Source organism: Ischnura elegans, chromosome 12, assembly GCF_921293095.1.
Source record: "Ischnura elegans chromosome 12, ioIscEleg1.1, whole genome shotgun sequence".
Classification (NCBI taxonomy): domain Eukaryota; kingdom Metazoa; phylum Arthropoda; class Insecta; order Odonata; family Coenagrionidae; genus Ischnura; species Ischnura elegans.
Window position 1 is genome coordinate 89,524,086 of NC_060257.1, and position 24,070 is coordinate 89,548,155.

A 24,070-nucleotide genomic window follows, 5' to 3' on the forward strand; every position below is an offset into this window, starting at 1 on the left:
ACAGCGCCTCAACGAACGTCCTGTAAGATCAGTTCAATACATAACACCCGAAACCGTTCGTATAATTATGAGGTTAACTCTAACTAAACCGGTCCCCTTTCTAGAGCGTTTTGAGGAACGAATTAGCAACGGTAGTGGTTCTTCACCGCCCATTTTTTCACCTTTTACCCGTTATTACGGTTTCCAGGCTTTACTCGGGATGCACCTCGAATCACGATTGCATGGCATACCCCGAAAAAATGAACCCTCACTCCATGAGAGACGCTTGGAAAAATACATGCATCGAAAGAGTAGGCGGTAGAATTCGTGGTTGAATTCCTAGCACGACGTCTATGCATGGTGATGCATTTGACTGAGTGTTAGTGGCATGAAAAATCCCCTGTATTGCAAAGATTGATGTATTGAGATAGAGATAGTTAAAGCGGTTCGATGGCAGGCTTTATGAAATTTAAATGTTTCGAAACACAGTGGCAGAGGATGGGAAAAAGGCCGCTTCAGCGGATGCATCGCGGGCCGTCGCCGAAGCCCCGCATTGCATAGTACTCTATCACGCTCTCACAAAACGCAAAAAACGATGAATGCGATAAATAACTGCCATTGAAATACATTAAGGCCTCATTAATATACCCTGCCGGTGTAACTAACGCAACTATTGCTTTAGACGTCTAGAACGTCTTAAATGTCTTCCCATTTCCTATGAAATCGTATTTCTGGAATTATTAGAATAAAGTGCAAACTGAACTTCAAATCGAAAAAGAGGCACTATGAAATACAAACGCTCGGAATTATGAAAATGACTACAGTATTTTACTTAGACATAAAGTTTTTCGAGTCGGACACGGGGGCAAAGGTCCATCGAAGAAGCATCCGAGGTAAGCAGGTCTGATGACACCAACGAAAAGGGCCATTCAAAACGCGCAGAGAAAAACTGATTCATATTTGGAATGTGCAATAAGATGATAGCATGTTTAACAGACAAACCCAGCGATAATTATGGTGGGGTTGTCGCGATATCAACAAGGCCTCTTATTCGATAATCGTAAATTGTCGTTCTCTTGACATTGTGAAAAAAACTCAGAAAATTGCAAAATTCCATCTCAAAAGGTAAAATTAGAGAGTTAATTCATCGAAAGGGTACTATTAATTCGAAAATGAAAAACCAATTTTCCAAGGGTTCACAGATAGACTTTGCTGATGGGCCCTCAGGAGGTAGTAGCGTGCAATTGGCGATCAAAAAATTTATTAATTCGAAATATTAAGTATTTCAAGCAAAATTTCCCGAGAAAAATAATGCATGAGTGGTTAGCAAATTGCGTTGGATAGCAAGTGTGGTTGTCGCAACAGCATAAAAACAATGGAAAGCAGTGTTAAAATTTTACGAGATCACAAGCGTTACGTTTTAGTTGACGTCAGTGAACCCAAATTTCTCCCTATGCCTAGCTCAAGAGAAAGATAGGGCACTATTGAAGATAACCAGATATCACCTAGACAGATACTTTTTCGTCTACTATGATAAAAGGGTGTACAAATGACAAATTTAAACGTAAAATATTTCAGCAGTTGATAATTTTCTTGAGAGGTTTTTAGTGAACAGTTATACCGCGCGAATTCGGACACAAAATATTGCTCATTCTACACTAATTTTTCAAACGCTTTAGATACAGTATACAGGAAAAGATTGTACCTATGAGTAATTAACTAGGCTCGACATGCTGTATGGTGTGAAAATGTGACCTAAACAAAAAACACACGAACTTTAAAAATTACAATGTCTTTATCAATGTTTACCATACGCTGTTTTTAGTGAATTCTGTGGATAGCTATGGTTTTTACGAGACTGGAAATGTTTGGTATCACCTGAAGTGGGTGTATCTGCCTTTCCGATCTATCCCCAGTACCCCCCAACCCGAGTGTGCCTATTGGAGCACTCCCCCGCAAGAGAGTGCAAAACAACGACCCAATTCTGCCCCAGCGTGTGAGAACCGGGGACTCAGTTAGCCAGGCCACGCCATTGTCTGTGTGGGACGGTGTTCTGAAGTCGAAGCCCTGACCTGCCTTAAGAGTGCAAAAGGCGTGCAATGGTCAGGGGTGTGTGCTTTTTGGGGCCCTCAGCCAGGCCGAACCACTGGTTGGTGGCGACTGAGGGGGTCTTTGTGTACCAGCCGAAGTCTTCTCGACCTACCGATCTCCAGATCAGAAAGCCATTCTCTCCGGGCCGGAACAGCGAGTCTTGATTCCCCGGGCGAGGAGACTCCTTCGGAAAGTGGGTGCGAGTGATTGGCTGCCGTGGGTTAGACCCAGTCGGACCTCTCAATCGTTCCAAATCCCTGTCCCTATCACGTCGTCTGCCGTGGATTCTGCAATCACGCGTCGGTGTCCTGTCTGGAACGTGAGAAATCCACGGAATTCGCGGCTTTATATAGTCGATAGCGGGCGCCGCTGTGATTTGATTGGTCCTCTGGCGTATTATTTTGCATCTTCCAATCAGGGAGCTGCAATTTAAAAAATTGATTCACTGGATCTTTCTTACTGAACGCTTCCAAAATATTGATGCTCCAGAATGTTCTCAATGCTACGGTACATGGAAATTGGTGCGATCCTATTGGAACCAAATTTACGTTTGGTTTGGTACTTGCCATTAGAGTTAAATCTTAGCAATTGTGTAGTAACAACTATTTGGAAAAAGATTGACTTCCCGACGAAATATATTCCATCAATCAAGCAAAGTTTTCAAATGTGGAGTCAGTTAAGTATTTAGGAGTAACTTTACCCACGACTTATCCTGGAGAAAGCCCATTCAGAATATATTCGGTCTCGCAAATCATGTATAAGGATGTATTGTGGGACCCGTATTAAAAAGGAATGGATTCGGATACAGATACAATACAGAGGCGAGCAGCAAGATTTGTTTTAACTTGCTACGAATAAAATATTAGTGCATGATTTTACACTTTCCCGACGAACAGAACGTTAATCCCGAAAAATTTTAAATACACATTAGTGTAACTGAATTAATTAGGAATTCAGAATGGGAAAGTGTGACCGATATAAGAAATAAATTTAGATTAAAAGTTTTTTTTACGGAAATTTCAATTAGAATACTTTTTGAATTAGAATACTTACTTACTATTAGAACATTCTGGAGCATCAATATTTTGGAAGCGTTCAGTAAGAAAGATCCAGTGAATCAATTTTTTAAATTGCAGCTCCCTGATTGGAAGATGCAAAATAATACGCCAGAGGACCAATCAAATCACAGCGGCGCCCGCCATCGACTATATAAAGCCGCGAATTCCGTGGATTTCTCACGTTCCAGACAGGACACCGACGCGTGATTGCAGAATCCACGGCAGACGACGTGATAGGGACAGGGATTTGGAACGATTGAGAGGTCCGACTGGGTCTAACCCACGGCAGCCAATCACTCGCACCCACTTTCCGAAGGAGTCTCCTCGCCCGGGGAATCAAGACTCGCTGTTCCGGCCCGGAGAGAATGGCTTTCTGATCTGGAGATCGGTAGGTCGAGAAGACTTCGGCTGGTACACAAAGACCCCCTCAGTCGCCACCAACCAGTGGTTCGGCCTGGCTGAGGGCCCCAAAAAGCACACACCCCTGACCATTGCACGCCTTTTGCACTCTTAAGGCAGGTCAGGGCTTCGACTTCAGAACACCGTCCCACACAGACAATGGCGTGGCCTGGCTAACCGAGTCCCCGGTTCTCACACGCTGGGGCAGAATTGGGTCGTTTTTCTGCACTCTCCTGCGGGGGAGTGCTCCAATAGGCACACTCGGGTTGGGGGGTAGTGGCGATAGATCGGAAAGGCAGATACACCCACTTCAGGTGATACCAAACATTTCCAGTCTCGTAAAAACCATAGCTATCCACAGAATTCACTAAAAACAGCGTATGGTAAACATTGATAAAGACATTGTAATTTTTAAAGTTCGTGTGTTTTTTGTTTAGGTCACATTTTTACATCATGCAGAATGTCCAGCCTAGTTCACTTGTGTTGTATACAATCGTTTCCTGTGTCTTAAGATGTTTGAAAAATAAGGCTAGAATGAGCAATATGTTGTGTCCAAAATCACACGTAATTAATTTTTGCTGGCAGCCTCTCGAAAAAAACTACCAACCTCTAAAAAAATTAAACCTTCAACTTCGATATTTGAACACCCTTTTCTCACTGCAGTAGAAAAGGGCTACATATGATGGCCGACCCAGTTATTTTGAAGCGTACCGTATCTTTTTCTTATGTTCAGCATAGGTCGAAAGGCCGAGCGAAATGAAATGCTTATGGTCTCGTAGAAACGGTACCTTAATGATATGAAGTTTACGCATGCAACTTTCCACGCGAGTGTTCGTTGAAATCCTCATCCGTAACTCTAAAGTAATCTTTTAATAACCGTGCCTTACGCAACAGACACTTATTTACAGTTGACTTCATACACACCTTCAACAATAAGTATTTATCGTGCGTCCAGAAAGAAAGGAATGCCGACTCTTGCGCGAACAGTAGTGAACTATGGGAAATCGGCAGCGGTATTTTTAGGAAAAAATATTAGATAGGATTCATTCAATTTTACCCTAACCACATCGCGTACATATATCTACACGTACTCCATGTTAATCATAAGGTCAATACAATGGTTTTCTTATAATAAACTGCTCATATCCGGGTAAAAATTAGTTTTCAAATGCTATGATTATTATAAATTGTACAGTTACCTTTGACGTGGGGCCATTTCTCCTCACTCGACAGGAATGAAGCGATATCCTAACATTCGTGGATCATTGAGTTGGTTGTTCCTCTTCTGTAACTCTTCCGGTAGGAAGAAACACGTTATCACACTATTATCCCGAATTTCGTCCAAGTTATACATCACCGAACGCACTTTCAACACCATTCCGTGAACTGATCCATAGATTTCAAGATTGAGATTATTTCCAACTGCTTTTAGAGCAATGCACTTATCCACGGTGCTTAACGAACAATTAGCGCTTTGGGATTACCCGCTCTAATCACTGTCCTCGTGTTAAAGAATATTGGAAGTAGGTAATAAAACTTCACCAGCCGGAAAAGGCACACCACTCCCAACTACCATTATTCAGCACTCTCCTCACACGGCCACCGAACAACTGAGCTAACTCCGGTTCTTTAGGGCTGATTCAAAAATTTTATCCACCCTGACGTCTGAATTGCGTCACGCCGATGGGCAAAAACACTGCCTCTCGCGGTTAGGCCATGGCGCGAGTTAACAATATCGGTCGGAGGAGGGGGTGGAGGGTTTTCGTGGATACAATGGGAATGAGGGAAGTGATTCATGATGTCGCAAAGTGGCGATGGGTGATCGGGAGGGCAATGTGTACGAGGGGTGAGTGGAATGGGAAGCCCCTTTTTTTTCATCCCCTAAAAGTAGATATATTTGAAAATGTCTCACATGAACTGAAGGTTCGCTCAAACTGTCCATACTCCGACCGCAGGAGTTGTATTGTACCATTTACTTTTCCCTCTTCCCAAGTTGAGGCACAGTCACTTTCAAAAGTTTAGTACTAAGTTTGTGGCACCTTGTTCTGCTACTCGAGGAAATTGAGTCTCCCTGACTACTTTAGTTGTCATTGACTGCACGCCGCAAATATTTCGTTTGCGCGTAAAGATGTAGGCACTCATAACGATAAATTACTTGCAAAGTATAATTCTGTTTCGATTTATGCTAGATTAAATGATTATTTCGTGTGTATTTGCTGCTATTTGTATCGCTTGTCCCGGTTTTCAATGTTGGTTTGCATTTTACCCATGGTAAGACTAAAATTGCAACAAGTTTCGGTGACGGGTTTGTCGTGAAATAAACTCAGGAATAAGTTGCGTTGGCACAAACAGATCTAAAGTAAATGCCACCAAATGAGCAATATCACTGCCGCCCAAACAGGACGGCGACGAATGTGATTTTAATTTTCCAGTTTTATAGTTAAATTTTCAGCCATGTGAAGTACATGGCGATTTTTCTTAACATTGGCAAGAGATAGCTGAACTTCCATTGAGAACCCCTGAAGGGCTCGTGAACCGCATTTCTTTCTTGGAAAATTATGATTCTTTCCGGCATTCAGTGAGAATTTTGCGATAATACGCTGATCGCTGAGGCCATCCGTGCTGAGGAATATCTATTTAAAAGAGAAAAGAGATTCACATTTCATTTTATAAAATAACTAGCTGACCCGGCGAACTTCGTACCGCCTAACATTCAATGAACTTATAGTCTAGTTGCACCATTTAGCGGCTGTATCGTTTTAATCATATTTGATTTATTATAAATTAAATGAGAAAATATTGATGAAATAAAAATTATATGCATTCAGTTGTTGGCTATTTGTGTTATTAACCGTAAAAAAATGTTTTTAGGTTTAAGTCCGTAGCGTAAACTTGGCTCGTTCACGGGGCAGGTTAACGCAACGCTAGACCGACGCTTGACTGATGCTCAAAATAGTGTAAAAAAGCCCCATATGAAGCAGCATTCGTATCAAATGACTTTAGGCGCGCCAGTTATAGTATCTGTTTGGAAAAAATACACTGCGTAAACGTGCTGCATGCGTAAACGCACCACGGTGCGCCCTACACATTCGGGTTTAATGTCTTGCGTCAAGCGCCTTCTGATAAACAACAGTTTTTGTTTTGTTATCAGGCGCAAGATAAAGCGAATGAAGCTAAATAAAAATAGCGAAGCGAAGCAAGGACGCAGCGAGGGGGGTTTTTGGGGGTTAAAACCCCCCCAAAAGCTCAGAGAATCTTTTTATAAAACATTTGGTATTTAATATTAGGGGGACGGATGAGTCACAAAATATTTAACTGTGCACACAGCCGCAAAACCTACCATTTTGAACCTTTTATCCCAAAAAATGTCTGGGGAGGGCCCCCACACCTCTCGCTTACCTTGGCGAGTTTTCTATACCCTACAGACCCGCCAGTATTAGCTGCGCCTATCCTTAATTCCTAGCTGCGCCCTTGAAGCGACGGAAGAAATACAGCGGATGGTTTACCGACTCGTAAACATACCACATATTATTTACCATGAGAAAATCATGGGTTTTCACTGACACATGAGAACAAACATCACAAAAACTGAAAGACTGACCATGCGATTTGTTAATCGTTATCACGAATGCAACACGAATTGGAAATTGAATACGTTTAAGCTCAAAAGGGCATATAAGTTGGGATCATGGAATCTTCGGATTGAGAACTTCCTCATCTTTGAATTTTCCTTTGAGTATAGTGGCGTGAATCACTTTCATTATCAGTTTTTTAATAACCAAACACGTTCCGTTGGATAGTTTTGGTTGGTTTAGGTTTCGAAATGTCATTAACACAGAGCCTACCTTTAGCTGTAAATCTTGCCGTGATAAGCCAGGTGCGTCCAAGGACTTTAAATATTCAGATAAATAGTTCGTGACTTCGTCTTTGTTTATTACAAAGTTAAAAGATTTGAATTCATGCAGAGTACACGGATATTACTGATAATCAACAATTGCTTGGAGATTTGTTTACACACACTGTAGTTATGTGTTTGTTGACAACTCAATTCGAGCTGAACTTACGTCTAATTCAATGGTTTTAATACTATTTTAATATTACTTTAATATTTTTAACATGTTTGAAGATTTAAATTTTTTTAATATTGTTAAAAAGATCAGTCAATACATTAGTAAAAACGAAAAAAAATCTTATTTTTTTGACCGTCTTAACAATCAACTCCTAAAAACATATCTCTAACAATAAGATAAATTTGAATTTTTTGTGAACTTTTCCTATTTTTTAATGTCCTATGTGTTATCCGGGACTGATACGAATCCAAAGAGCCTAATTTCACTAAAATCGGTGCAGCCGTTCTCGAGTTATAAGTGTTCTAACTAACACGATTTTCGACTTTCTTTTATATATATAAGATATATATTCTTCGTCCGCTTTAGGTTATTTCACAATAAATGAAATACCTGCCGCGGCTGAATGAGATTCCTTCAAATGAAAGACCAGATAACAACAACAACCGGTCGTAGGATTTATAACAAAACAGTGAAAAATACTGAGGTGTGTTCTTGTTTTAATTTCCAATTGAAATACTCGTACTGGCACAGGTAGTAAGTTCTATTTTGAATGCACCATTACGCATGAAGCATTGTAAAAAAAGAAACAAATTTCAACGGATCAATTTTTTTGTCAGCAACAACGAAACTAATCAGCCGTGCAGGAGTCTAACGATTATCCAATGCATATTTTATGCAACATTTTCACCCAATTAAGTGGAGAACTATCGATAAAATGAGGTTTAAATGTGAGATGTGATGAGTTCTGTTTCAAAGTATTCACAGAACAATTCTTAAAAGTTGCACGATAAAATGCAGGCCATCGAATGTCGAATTCCTTGTGCCATTTAAATCACTTATTTATCCATTGCCACCGATTCAATTTGAACTATCAAAACGCGTAATGGGCCATGAAGCACATATTAATCTGCTGCAACAGATGTGGACAGGGTTTGCTGCCAAACTGGATGACTTCCAGCATAGCAGCCAATGAGCTGGCCAATATTCAGACTGCACGATCTCTTTCTTATTTTTTGGCTGCAACTATAAACTCTCACCATGGCAAAAGTGGGAACACAACTATGCTTACGAATTATTAAAAGTGGTAAGAAATGATTTTGTGAAAAAAGTTTCACCAATTCCCCGGAAATTACTAATTTGTAATAATTAAATTCGATATTTTCCACTCAAATGCATGAAGTTACACATGTGGCACAGGAAATGATTTTCCAATGTTAACTTATTTACGAAAATGCGACACAAAAGTCACAATTACACTTTTATGCATGTATATGAAGTTTTATATTGTCCTCAATGTCTATGAAATGAAGCTATCTTGTTCGCTGTTTGGGGAGCTATGGCCTTTGAAGAGGTGGTATTTGGACGGATTAGAGTTGTTTTTTTAAATAGGACGGGCATTTTATGAAGTGAACCAAACGGGAATCGCAATGGGTTTCGTAAAATAGCGATATTTATGATAATAGGCTGCTCGCTTCACAGGAGTATTCTTCGCGAGAAGATTCAATGCAATGAAATGCCCATTTCAGACGTGCGCCATGAAGATGATAAAACAATCACTGAGTATCGCGATGCCAAAGGGTTTCCACTGATTTTGGTTCCTCACTCAGCGATTCAACTCTAAAATTGGTTTGCATAGGTGAGGATAGAGCGAACCTCACAAGTAGGCGTTTAAATGTCACACATTAAGGGTTTCCATTTCTTGGAACTTCGTTCACTTCAAAGACTTTTTTCAAATGGAGTGCCCGGTTTTGAACTCGGTATCCTCCGATCAGCAGTAAATCGCTTATCCCACAAGGCTGCCGCACTACGCTACCTCACTAATGGAGCAAAATAAGCTCAGGTTTCGTTTTGCATCCAATGCGGTTCAAAATGAAGCAGAGAAACTTTAGGCTGAGCAATGAATCATACATTCTCAAATTATTTACAGAGCTATCACATGTAGCTGTCATGAATAATGATCTATTTATTTATGTTATTAGGAATTTCAATGAGTCGAAGTGCTATATTTATTGAGATGATGTATGGAAGTAGAGTTGCTAGTAAATTGAGTGCTATAGTGGAAAATACGCCCAAATTTTCTCTGCATGTGAAACAATTCATTCAGAGCTCGTGCCAGACTCAAAGTAAAATTAATGTCTCCTATTTCCTTCATGAGATAAACTTTGTTTTATATAAGTTTTTTAAGCTGTAATCATTGTATTCTTTTTAGTTGCGCGTAGGCAATTTCGTAATCTATTTTAAGTAATTATGGATATTTCTCTATCCTTTTTACCGCGTTCGACTTATTTCATTTTTTGTGCTTTGATGCAAATAAAATGTAGAAATGACAAAGGAATAATTCTAAACAACCTTTAAAATTGAATTCATTAGTTAATTTTTAAACTTTTTTCACTTCAAATCAATTAATTTGAAATAGCTGAATTATTTCTTGATAATACTTATTGTTTTCAAAATTCATAATGTTTTTTGTTCAAGTGCGCTAAATCAGTCATTCAGTTTTCTTCTGGAAATGTTGATATTTTAGGCAATTGAAACTCTGTCAGTGGATTTTGGTGACAATTTTTTTGGAAATTATCTCCATATTTAATTTTTACTTGTGAATATTACGCAAATATACTGATCCAAACATGATTAAGGCTTAAAGAAATTGCATTGCCGTCCCCTTCTGAGCTGCCATGAAAATTTTAGCCGCACATCTAATCGCGAACTGATCGAAAAATCGGAAGCGAAAAAGAGAATTGACCGGACAGAACAACGCAGGCCGAGTGAAGTGAAGAGAAACGTTTTGAAATTGAGATGAAATTTCTATGAGTGGCTACATTACCGACCGCGGTGAGTATATTCTTACATCGACTACATTATACCTGCCTATTCCGATTTTGCTTCGATGATGGTGATGCAATCACCTATCCTTCAGAAACTACGACTACGTACTTTCCTGCTGCGAGCTAAGAAGAAACTTTGCCTTTGTTGCCATATGCATCAACGTTAATTAAAAAAAAAAACACGTGGCGTTTTTTTTACCTCAACAATCCTAAAGAAATTCCCATTAAAATTCATGCTAATTCACCTCAAAAACGTAATGATTCTGGCATGAATTCCTCTAGCTCAAATTAATAACTACTCTTTTTAACATTATTAATAATTTCGAAACTTCATAGTGACACGATGCCTCTGCAAAGGTAGGAGTGAATGACCAACGACGCGTGATCCAGCTTCGGTACAATACAGTGCATGGAGATCCTTCCTTTTAAAACTTTAATTCAGATTTCAGTGCCGTCAGTATTCATTGTTCCGTATTCTCTTTTTGCTCGTTCGTTCTTTTACCAAGTCAGATTATTTCATAGGTTATTCAGAATCATTTAAAATCCTGCCATTTGCCGGGAATATCATAACTATTTGGAGCATATCGTTGGAGCATAATATGCTGATTCTATGCTTCAGTGCTTGCACACCTTCAGTTAATTCCTCATATTGTTTATCCATTTGCTTCGTAAACCGCAGAGAAAATGTTAAATCCAATCCATAGAATTAAACGTTAATGAAACAGCCGTGCCATAAAAAATGATTCGCGCGAATTATTCCATGGTCTTCTGAAAATATTACGCTCACTCCAAACGAAAAATATCAGCAGATGTGCATTTCTTTGGTGGAAAATAAATAACTTTGGGCTTCAACAATATGAAAATGGTTTCAACAAATATAGGCCATAATCTTGAGAGATGATGGTCAATTGCCGAGGCACCAGTAGATGGTTTAAATGGAAAGGGATAAAAATTAATGAAGTACACGGAGCAGTTAAAGAAGGATAGACGATAACAGAAGACTTATGAAGGTGTGGAAAGATTGGCTGACAGAAGAACCGAGTGGAGAGTTGCGTAAAACCAATCTTTCGGATTGTTGACCAGTGATGAAGATGGTGACGAAGAAAAAAATTAGTTTAAGAAAAGTGCGGACACCTCAACTTTATATCTTTGTCAGATCTCATACGTGGGTTAACTTCGGTTCGGATTTCATGTCATCCACTGCTCAATTTTGTTACCAGGAAATCAAAGTATTTATTTTAGAAATCGCCACAGAATCTAAATTATTTGCGCCCAAGCATTAGATTAAAAATTATTTCCGTTTTGTTCTCTAGCAGTTTCAATGTGGCCAAATTAATTTGTAAGAATTCTTGCAATATTTTCTCGTCCCTCCTAATCGTTAGTTCCGCGCAGCGCCGCCGATTAGAAATAATTGGGCAGCACCGTACTAGGCGGGGGACAAATTATGGGATGAAATAATAAAGTCCCCATTTTCTCTGGGCTAGCTCCATTTTTTAATTAATGCCTGTCCAGTGGAGAGTGTGTTTGCCGCCCTCTGCGGTAAGTAACAGCCCTCGGCGTGCCGATCACAAAGATAGAAAGAGGAAAAGTTTCCTTGGCTTGGTTATCACGGGACCAGTCAAGCACTTCACTCGCGTTTCCTCTGCTGCAGGCCCGGCCTATTTCAATCATTCTGGCGAGTCACTTCCTTCACCGCCCAATTCTGCTAACCAATCACCACAAAAGCACGTTCTTCTTCAATTTGAGTGATGATCGTAATATCTCTGGGTGTGTATTTTGAGCAATGAGGATAAGATCATGTTAAAATAGTTCTCGGAGTGAAGGTCAATGTATGTTATGCAAAAAAGTTCAAGCCAACGTTTATGTTTATTTTAAACTATCACCAGGGCTATGAAAGAAAACACAAAAACAATATAAAATACAAAGATATACAATATTTTTACATAGATAAATGTTAGGATAGCGCTTTTTTACAATAATATAATTTAAACAGAATATTTATATAAGAACAGAATGCACAAACATTTTTGACATACTTTTCTTTGTACATATTTATTGATATTATGTTACTAAGCTATCACCACACCTAGTTACCATTAATTTTGATTAATTAAGTAAACTTAAATTATACTGAGGTTATGATTGTCTGTTTTTATTACTACTGTTATTTGTTTTTGATATGTAAACCGTTTCTTTGGAAATTTTTTTTTTTCAAAATATTTTTTTTCTTTTTAATTTTTTTTCTTTTTGATAGTTTAAAACATATATTTATTGATATTATTAATATAATTTATTTATTCAATAAATATGTGCAAAGCTCTGATGATAGTTTAAAATAAACAGAAACGTTGGCTAAAACATTTTTGCATAACATACACCGACATACACTCCAAGAACTATTTTAACATCCTGAGGATGGAAGACAAGTCCGAAGTCTTCCGAAACGTCGGCTTGTATAAAAGCTTTAACCTGGATGCAAACCCGAGAAATATTCGTCAGAAATATTCACCAGGAAAAATTAAAATCGTTTATTTTAACATGAATTAAAAGAGGTCAAGATAAGGAATAAAAAGATAAGATCATGTTGAGATATCTTTAAGAGAGATCGCTAAAAAAAACTCTTATGGACTCCAAAGTATTTTCATTAAGCATCAACACACTTTTCGAGGCGAGTCATCCACGCTTCGTGCGCTACCTGGCTGTGAGCAACAGACACTCCCTTCAGAAAATGGGTGCGGGCAAGCCGCTTTGACACAGCATCCAGGCTGCGTGGCTACCTGGCAAAAAATGACGTCGTAAGGATTTCCCAGCCTTCATACAGCTCCGATCTTGCTGCAGCAGGCACTTTTACTTCTTTCCCAAATAGAATGGACCAACACAGGACCCTCGACTCTTTCAATGCAACTTGCACGCACGCGCGCATGGGCAGATGAATGTCCACGTCCAGGCAGCGAAGGAAGCGTGGGACATTGTTGAATTATAATTTTTCCACAGTCTATTCAGTCTCGACAAGTTAGAAGTTTTGCATCGCTGCAAGTTGCGAGCGAGTAAAATTCCAATACTATGCTTTGATTTCATCTGTTAATTCACTGATAATACGATAGAGGAATCATAATTTGATTAGGACAAGCAAAAACCACTATTCTTAAGCAGATACTTTAGAAAGATGTTCACACTCTTTGGAATTGTGTAGTCTCAGGCACTTATTCATCCTCGTGTTGCTGCCGAAAATAATCGTGTTCTTAACTATCTTGTGGCATAAAAAAATAGCCATCTAAAATCTGAATTTGGTTCAAAAGCTCAAAGTTTTTGAGTTGAAATAGCTCAAATTAATGCGCGATACACATTCTGCTCTGTAGTTTTACTCGGTCATCACCAGAGGCGCACTGGAAAAGCAGCACGAAACTTACATCGGACGACGACACGACTGTAAATACTCTGTGGCTTTGCCTTATCGCATGAAGCCATCCTGCATCACGGGCCATATCAATTGCGTTCGTAGAGGGCATGCCGAAGATATCTATAAATAATAATGGATAGAGAGAAATTATACTCACGGGAGGCCTTCCCCAGTACCACGACTTGACCCGCTGCGTCCAGTCACCCAGGTGCGAGCGGATGCCATCCAGGTAACCGCACTGTTGCAACAGGAGAGGGAGAAAGAAAGACTGATCAATTGTTGATGCACATTGTTGGATTGACGATTTAAAAAATAACCGTTAAATTTTGGAAAATGTCGATTTTTTTCGAATTTGGACGCGGAGTTTGTGCAACATGCACTGGGGAAAATAAATCAGTAACTAAGAGGATATGCAGGAGGGTAGTTGTTGTTGGATTGCGATGAATAGGCCCAGGCGAATGCATCCAAACGAAAGCTGAGTTGAGGGGATTGGACACCCACATTTCGGAGCGCACTCTCAGATGAGGCAAAGGACCGATTTCATAATGTCTAGTGAGCACTAACAACGATGTGATACAGCCTTCAACTTTACCTGGCGGCGGTTGAAAGCTCTGGTTAGCCTCTGAATAAGAACAGATTTCAAACCAACAAAACAGCCACCGCCAGGTAAAGTTTAAGGCTGTATGGTTAGCGCTAACCAGACGTTAAACCAGTGGAGTGAGATATTTACACACTGTTCAACTGCAGCACCTTGTACGACACAGCGCAGTTGATGACCTCTAAAACTACATCAGAAGTATATTTTACCAAGCATTCCTTCGTCATCACAACCAAACGACGATTTTCGTCTTTGTGGTTTATTTTAAGTAAAAGGAACTGTATTAACCGTCCCTTGCATGAAAAGTTTCGAAATATTTTTTTATATAGTATACGTAACTTCGATATTCATGTTATATTCTATAACTCGAAAATTAAAATATACCTTTCGGCCATTTAAAAAATAAAAAAATGGGTAAAATTTAATTTTGAGAGGCTATTTGTAATGCGAAGATGTTCTCTCCAATAAAAAATACAATAAAATGCACCAATCAAACATCTTGCTCATCACGAGATGAAGGAGACGAGCGTTTCGCTGTTCTCATTGTTTGTCGCGTGTTTTTCACTCTTTCGACAATAGAAGCTAAACGTATACGTTTAAACAATGTTTAATGATTCACTGTTATAGTTGAATAAACGATGAGTAAAACAATACACGATATATTGGATCTTCGGCAGGATTTTATACAAATGCGTTTCACCTTCCTTTTTTGCGGCGATAGTAGGTGATTTTGTCGATTTTTGGACCCCCCCACCCATCCCACTAAGTAAGATATCGTGAGATTTGGCTCGACCCTTCTCTCTAATCTCACGTGAGATTGTTCAAAATGCGTATTTTCAGTGTAACTACGTTGATCTATGCTTTATTGCGTTGGATTTATAAAAAAAAGAATTTGTTAGATAATTTTTATTTAAGATTAATTAAGAAGAGTATTTAAAATTAAAAAAATATCACAATTTTACATTGTTTCTCGCAGAAAAAAATACGCGATTATTGCCATGTCCCCCCACGTGGAATTGGGTGAGGATCAGCTTGACCCCCTGCCCCGCCCCCCTCCCCCTAAACGCCTCACGCAATGAATGGGTGCCTCTTTACGTGTTCAAGCTCATTATACGACGCTTTTGATTCAGGAATACCACGTGCAAAGAGAACTAACAGTTTCTTGATTTTATTTCCATTTCTTGTGCCCCAAGCATCTAAAACAATTGTAAGAAAATAGTGTTTTCCTGATATTTCTACTATCAAGTCTCAATTTTTGATTCCATTACCCTTAAAACAATTTGATGCGTAACGACACCGAAAACGACGAAATTCACAGTGCCATTAACTGAGACGGTCAACTTGGACTCCATGCTGCCATTTCGACAATATAGATTTTGTTTTCTCAATATCTTTATTCCACTGTCTGAACTTAAATACCTTTCGTTGGGCATACATTTTTTTATGCCGAATAAAATGAATGAAGCCCTTTTGTTCTCCAACTCTTTCCTAACCATGGATTCCAAGTTTTGGTATTCGCTACTCTTCCAAGTCAAGTCTCATTCCTTCAAAAGTCGTTATGGTAAAATTATTTTCTACGTTAAGAACACGGAATTAAATGTGTAAAATTTTAATTTTGTATTACTCCTTGCCATGTAAATTGACTTTTCTTTCGTGTGTGTAGGTACCATTCTTTTTTACCAAATTTTGCAATTTGTAAGGCTGTTTGGTCCATGGGTACTCCAGAGTGCAAATGAAGTCTTCAGTCATAGATGCATTCGCAAATGAGGATTTTAAATACATAGGCAGCCATTTTTCCCGCAATATTGTTTACTGACGCCAGCTCATCACGGTCGATATTCGCATTTTACACGTTGGTACGAAGAAAGAGGTTTACAGCCATTGTTTTTCTGTCATCACGGGACCTCGTTTTCGTGAAACTTGTCCCGGACTAATAATTCTCATAACTCTTTTGGTGTTGCCGGAACATGATGTGAGCAAATGTGACATATGGCTGTAGGCCTCGTTGCTTTACGACGCCGAAAAATGGGAGCAACTGTTTGTCAAACCGAAACCTCATGAAGCAACGGATGCGTGGACAATTTTATTGTCTCCAGAAGCGGAAGTCCCGTTAGCCATAATCAGCTGCGAGGCATTGACTTCTCCAAATGACTACTTTTTTGGTTCAAGGTTACTCACTGCATGAGTCGTAAATTTCACGAAAGGCATCGCTTTAGAGCGATAATCTCCAGGAAATCCATCCACTGATCTCCTCTGATCTCCATCCAAGGAAAAAGAAACGTTTCTGCGACCCACTTCGCTAATTTCGACTTGGAGAGAAATACTACGTAAAATAGAAGACGAAAACGTAAGCAAGGATGATGAAATTTGTTTTTGAAAAAATTAAAAACTTAAAAATAGAGCTATTGCAACATCCTTTGGTAATGTAATGGGTACGTAATTCGCATTTGAAATTAAACGGGCGATGAAAATTGAAAGTGGTATATTTGGGTTTTCATGCAGTGTAATTTATTTCGACCGATTCAGAAGGAGCAAAAAGAATGGTTGGTGGTTTATTACCTTTCAATTCTCTTATAAAATGCAACGAGTTGAGAATGACTGACTGATTCACTCACACACCAGCGCAAAAGCACTGTTTCTCGTAAAATACTTTTTAGTGCACCCTTACGTATTACGAACACTAGCAATACAGCGTGATATTAATGTGGCTGTTTGTTCAGTGGTGTGAGCAGGACGTTGGCCTGTGAGTGAATCAGTCAGTCATTCTCAACTCGTTGCATTTTATAAGGCAATCGAAAGGTAATAAACCCCCGACCACTCTATTTTACTCCTCCCAAATCGGTTGAATTGAGTACATGGCATGGAAAAAGCAACTTTGGGCGCAGTCATGCTCACGGATACAAGGTACAAAATGAGGCTTCGATTGCCAAAAGAGACGTACTAAGGAGTTAGGCAAACGAAACGCCTGCCAGCCACTAATAAATGGCTACTAATTTTATGACTGAATTTCTTAAGTCCCTGTCTTTTCTGTGCTGCAGCTCTGGTTGCTAGGATATGTATTTTCATGCAATAATATTAGCAATATTCTGCTGAATCATAATTAATTCTGATTATTATTATTTCCCTTATCATTGGATCACTTCCCGTGTTATTTTTTTTACATACCACCACGGCCATTGTGTAGACTTGAGATGATCGCTCTATCTCTTCGTGTGATTGGATGGTATTGGGAGGCGTCTCCACAGGGTTGAAGAGAAGGGATCCTCCACTGTCTGGATTCCATTCGCCACAGTAAACGACAAAAAATTGCTTGCAGCCTAGGACTACTATTGATGCCTGAATGCCCTCGGTTGGCACGACAAAAAAGTTTTTGGTGCGATCATTCGGACAGAGGATAGGGGTATTAGCAAGTGCATTAGACATGTGAGAAAGTGTCCCAAATAATCACCAATAACCGATTACCCTTTGATTGTCTGGTCTGACATTACGTTTCGGTCGACTAAAGTAAGGATCGATGAGTCACATTTTAGTTGACAGTTGTTTAAAATGCATCAAGGCATCAAGTGTATGGTTTATTTGATTAGTTGGCTCACTTACGCCGTGTATTTCCTCAAGGAAGGTGGACATGGTCGCCTGATAGCCGATTTTTGAAAACTCATTAAAATGCGCCGGAGCGACAACCATTCTAACGATGATCATGATAATCCTATGATGTCATATTTGTGCATAAGGCATTGACATTTAGTTGTGCAGTTCCTTAGCCACGTTGATTTATTTTCCGCTTTTTACTTTCCAATACCATATTTTATCCACGTCATTTTGTATTCGGATGGGTTTTTCCACGCACGACTCACCGTTAAGTACATCTAGCAAAAAACACTTGCAAAGCGCACGAAATGCAACACTATGCGTTCTATATTTCCGCGATAATTTCCCCGTTAATTCTACAAAACCCAACGTTAATTTAACTCCATCAGGTCGTAATATCCGCGCTAATTTTATTCTGTGAATGTCGCCATAGCACTGGAATCTCACGCTCAGAGTACTCCATACGCACGATTTATTGATAATATATCCTGGAGCTAGTCTTCCCCCTTTTACCCATAATGCTCCAACAAGAACGGACCGCTTTGCGAGTCCAATACGAAGAACATTCTCTTCAACTTTCAACTCGGGGCACTCCACTGGCAGAGCGGAATGACGAGGATTAGTGATGGGTGAAAATAATCGATTTTCGATGATAATCGATTATTGTGTTCCGATTGTTTCGATGATGTAATTGATTATGGGGTGTCGATTTAATCGTTGAATCGATTATTCAAGCTCGATCTTCACTTGAAAAAATCGGCGGACTAGTTGTTGTTTTAATATATCTCTAATGGCGTGATAATCAAGTACCAGTGGCTAAATTTTTATGTAGCAATTATATCGTAGTGTATTTGAATTGCTAGTGATAGGGAAAATTCACATCGAGAAATCGTATGATATCCCCGCGATTACCCAACATAGAATCGGTATAATCGTATGATTTGTTGCCTGCACATAATCGGCAGAATCATATGATTCGATGCCTACTAAAAAATCATATGATTCATTGCCTGCACATAATTGGTAGAATCACATGATTCGATGCCTACTTAAAATCATATGATTCGATGCCTACTGAAAAATAATATGATTCGACCGATTTTCAAAATAATCGATTACGCCTTCCCGATTTTTACACTGAATTGATGCTTGGGAACCGATGATCATTTGATACGATTAATCGATTACGGCGGAATGTCACCCATCTCTAGCGTGGATTCTCACCAAATCTGCTCCCTCCTACTCCGAGGGCCCTTGCGCTAAAAAATACGCCTCAAATCTTCGCTCCAGTTGTGCAGAACAAAAGACTGTCGTCGGCGGAAACAAGTGAGGAGCGTGGCGGAAGAATTGTAGGTCAGGTAAATGCAATTCCACATCATACACTCCACCGCGACCCACTCACTTAAATAAAAGCTTACTCAATCGCTATGATACTTATTGCTATCGACTGTAGTAAATTATGAATGCCTGCGCCGTTGTAATCGATTTAAAGTTAAAAAATTAAGCTCATGAAACTTTCATATGAAATATTTGTGGTTGGGGTTGTTGTGACGGCTAAATAGTTGGCTTACCGCCACGTAGGCCTTCGTTTTAATCAGGGCAGTAGCATAGAATTATTACCCGGGACTACCCGATCCTTACTTGAGTATTTAATGGAGGACGCTTCAGGCGCAATACTCTGTCCGTCGGAATGGACGTTAAGCCTTGGTGCATTTTGTTGAGAGCAGGCTTATGTCGACGCCGGGTTTCTCTCCACCCTTTCTTCCCTATCCTTCCGGTACGGCGCAAATGTCCCAAGCTATCGGTCTCCTCCTCCAAATACCAATATCAACAAAAAATATCAGTAAAACAAATGAAAATTGTCATGGCCGCTCAATAAGTAATTTAAATACAGTACTTTGTGATAGTAACAATAGAATATATTTTTCCAACGGATTAAAAAAAAAAAATGAATGCCCGCTTGACTTCTAAGTGCAAAAAATGTTTGCAGGATATCAGTAATTTCCGTAATTTATTACCGTGAGGCGCTTTATAGCTGATTGTGATGCGAGGGTGAGAAATATTGGCTATTTTGTAAAGGGGAGTGAGGGCTTTTTAGGCTTTGGAGGAAAACGAACGACCCCAAACAAACAAAATCCACCGATATTCTCATTTAATTCTCTGGTGCGATTTTTTTCGATCGTTTTTCTCCGAAGAGTGAACTTCCTTCCTCTCCATATGTGGGGGAGAATCTCCCGAACACCATTCATAAAATACCTCTCTTTCCTCCCTCCTTCCATTCATTCGTTTATCTTCCCAAAGCTCGCCCGACACCTCGACTGCATTCATCTTCTTATCCCCATCACTAGCAACAATACTCACCGATTTATGCACGTAATTTTTAAGCTAAGCTTACAGCCAATCCTTACTTATATTGCAGAATATTTATTTTCAATCTTCCTTCCAATTTCCTTTGGGATAACCTATACTAAAAGAATACTGTATATTTGAACCTGGACACAATTTACTAATCTTTTTCTGATTCGGAGACGCCGATAAAATGCAATATAAAGTAAAAAGTATGCCACAAACCCTAACCTAATAGAGATATTTTGATACGCACTAAAAAATAAACAATATCCTCAAAACTTGATGCTCATAATTATCCCAAGCACAGGGTGGGTGACACTCTCAGCTGTAAGTAGTAATGGAAAAATGGTGATCGAAATCGAATTTTCGAGCAATCGATTTTTAAAAGAAACAAAAGCTCGATTTTTCACCAAAAATCGAAATTCGAACAAAAATATCGATTAATTGAAAAAAAATCGACGGTTATTTTCTGAAAAAATACAGTTTTCACAAATTTTTTTATTATTTATTTAAAAAATACTATTTACTAGGTTTATCCGAAATTTCACGAAGAATTTCAAGAATTTTTCAATAAAAAATCGAAAAGGATTTTTAGAAAAAAAAAATAAAATAAGCATAATCTTACGTTAACAAATTACAAGTAAGTCGGTATATAATATCATTGAAAATTCCACATAATAGATACTTTTATTCTACGTGTATGTAAAAAAATTAGGTAAAAACATGTTCCTCTGATTTTTTATATATCTCTGTTTAATAAAAGAATAAAATCTTTGAAAAACCTCCGAATGAAAGAGAAAGAAGTGTCTATTAACATAGTAAAACAGCTTTGTCAATTAAGCAAATCATGAAAGCACTGCAAGAGGATAATATTGGCAATTTTCAGAACAAATGGAGAGTGGTAGTTTTTCGCTAAGTATGTTCAACTTTGACCTCATTAATGCTGCCAACGTGAGGGTAGAGGAAAGAATAAACCGGGAAAGTTATGAAAAATTTATTTGAGGATACTTTGGCGATGTTTCAACTTTCTAGCTCAAAAAATAATCGCTTTTGAGGTTATTGCCAGTTTTTTATACTTCATCCCACTGTGCAACGCCGCGCCGCCCGAAAACAAGTCAAAACAATATATATATATATAATTGTGCATTTAATATATTATCCCTGCATTTAACGCTAGACATGACTTGACCAGTAAGAAGTCGTCAACTTGCACCTCCTTTCCGTGGTCTTCGCTTGCGTTCAGCGCGCGGCGATAGCTGAGCTGAGATCGAACGAAATAGTATTAATCGAAGTTGAGGAATCGAGTTTGGATCAAAACTCAAAGATCTCAATTTCCTCGATCTTGTACTGTCAAAATTTGGTTTTAATTGAAATTGATTCTTCCATCACCAGCCACCGAGTGAGTCCATAAATAAGGCTGCATATGGTGGGTAGATGTATATGTTGGCTGCAATCATATGAGTGAATTTACTCGTTTCTTTTTGTTCGCGTGCTGAGTCTATATAAACCGTTCAATATTGGTCTATCCTCAAGCGAAGTAGGCCATTCAAATTTATCATTCTCATCAGGGACCAGTGAAGATTCAGTGACTTGGCGACGGGAAGCTGCCAACAATCACCATCACCCGGGCAGCAACAGTTCTTCATGCGGATGAAGTCGAAGACAACAGTGGTCTGAAGAGTGACACTCATTTCACTGTGGGCGTGGAAATACAGCTGCAGTAACAGTAATGCGATTTGGAAGGCAACACATTCATTATCCCGAGGAGTCACCACCACCCACTACTTTTGATACGTAAGAGTGAGAAGCAATCTTAGGATGGTTGACCAGTGATGATGATGATGAACTATTTTGTACAACCCCATTGTCCTTCTCCCAAAAAATTATCTTCTTTTTAGCATTATTACCACGTTTAAGGATAAAAATATATAATGTGGACATTGATAGTAGAATCCTAAGAATCAGTTTTGTGTCAAGGACCGCAGATGCACAAATCCTAAGACAAATGCGACAGAACAAAGAAACACATAAGAGCAAGAAATCCCCGATGCAGCTTCGTGTCACATGCCCAAGATTCTTTCGTCCGTGGCCATGCGTGCTCATTTCCATGGCATTCATTTCTTAATTGGTTTCCCATTTAATGCTGTTTCCATTTCGATAATCATTCTTCTAATAAATTTTCAATAACACCAAAACAAATTCTCACATCTTTTTCCTCATTTGATTTCAACAGCCATTACCCACAAATACAGCACATTTCTCAAAATCTATTCTACATTTATAATGCGACTCAATTATCTTTAGTTTTTTTTTCGATACTTCTTACTACTTTTCCTCCAATAATAAAGCAGGGAATAATTCATTTTCAACATCATTAGCTCACCCAGTAGCGCTGTTCTCCTCATTTGACTTCTTTAATTGGAAATTATTTCATTCTCCAAATGAGATTTGAAGGCTTTTAGATTTAATCTACTCATTTAAAATAGTCATAAACTGAAAGTGAAGTTCAACAGCAAAATATTGCTAAAATTTACGACCGTCGTCAATCGCACATGTTTCAATCGGCTGTATTTAATTTTCACTCTTCCGTCCGCCTTCATTAATACGAGATTCGTTCTTCCGAGGAATATAATCATTCGAGGTTTATCGAGGACAATCAAAGGACAGACAGATAGAGAGGCAGTGAGTGCGAGAGCCTTTTAATTATGTTTAGAGATCCGTGAAAATTGCAAATACGATATAGATGCGATGTGCGCAAATAAATGCGACATAGATGCGATGACTGGACTTTTATGATATTCTTACGCAAATTTGCCTTTTCGACGGCAAAATTCGTACATTTTGTGCCAAGCGCAGTTTAAATGCTCCACCGACACTCACCGCTTAAAGCATGTGAGCGACTGGCCAGCTGCTAGTTGGCTGGGACTCTACGTGGCCGCGAACTACAAGTGGGCGCGGGCAAGCTAAACCTCCGCCACTATATGTCTTATTCCTTAATTCATTAACTTTCTACAATATAATTATTTTAAATATTCTTTATTTTGTCATATAACTGTGTTTCACTACATTTTATCGTCATCTGCCTCATTATGAAAATAAAAAAACAGACGCTACAAAATGCGATAAACTGTTACTGAAAGTGCGAAAAAATAAAAATGAAAGTGCGATTTTCACGTATCTCTAATTATGTTGCCAGTTCACTTTCTTCATGTTTCCATTGCTTTTATTTCTCCGGAATTGCTTTTGTATTAGCAGAGTTTCAACCCTCCGAAAAGTATCTCCGACTTGTTCCCGTATCAAAGGGAAAATCTCCTCCATTATTAATATCTATCCCATCTATCATCAAATTGATGAGTAAGTATTACGGTGTCGCATTAACCCTGATGAAGACTAAGCATGTTCCTATCAATTTCTCCCCACTATAATTCATTTGAGATTTCCGGATATCACAGCTGAAAAATCCGACAGTTCTCCTGTGGGGAATAATTGCGTCAGCATGAATGACCCATACGATGTATTTCGTGGACCTTCTGTTCGTGACTCTTCTTGAATCGTAATCTCACGAAGACGTACCGCAGCCTTGAGTTCTAATCTTATCCTCTAAAGGACGATCTAGTCGGGAAACTCTACGTCTCCTGTGAGCTGCGATGGCTTATCCATTACTGTTTGCAGGAGTTGAAGTTCGTCGCCATCTACCATTTTTCTGTAGAAAT

The 24,070-nt window shown here is 39.0% G+C and overlaps 1 protein-coding gene across 1 annotated transcript in view; it reads right to left on the bottom strand.

Moving 5' to 3' along the window:
- Window positions 1-24,070, bottom strand: part of LOC124168746 (whirlin) — a 521,564-nt gene that overhangs the window by 21,998 nt on the left and 475,496 nt on the right. The window contains exon 13 of the mRNA XM_046547013.1: window positions 13,980-14,060. Coding sequence (XP_046402969.1) covers window positions 13,980-14,060 — 81 coding nt within the window. The remainder of the gene's footprint in view (window positions 1-13,979; window positions 14,061-24,070) is intronic.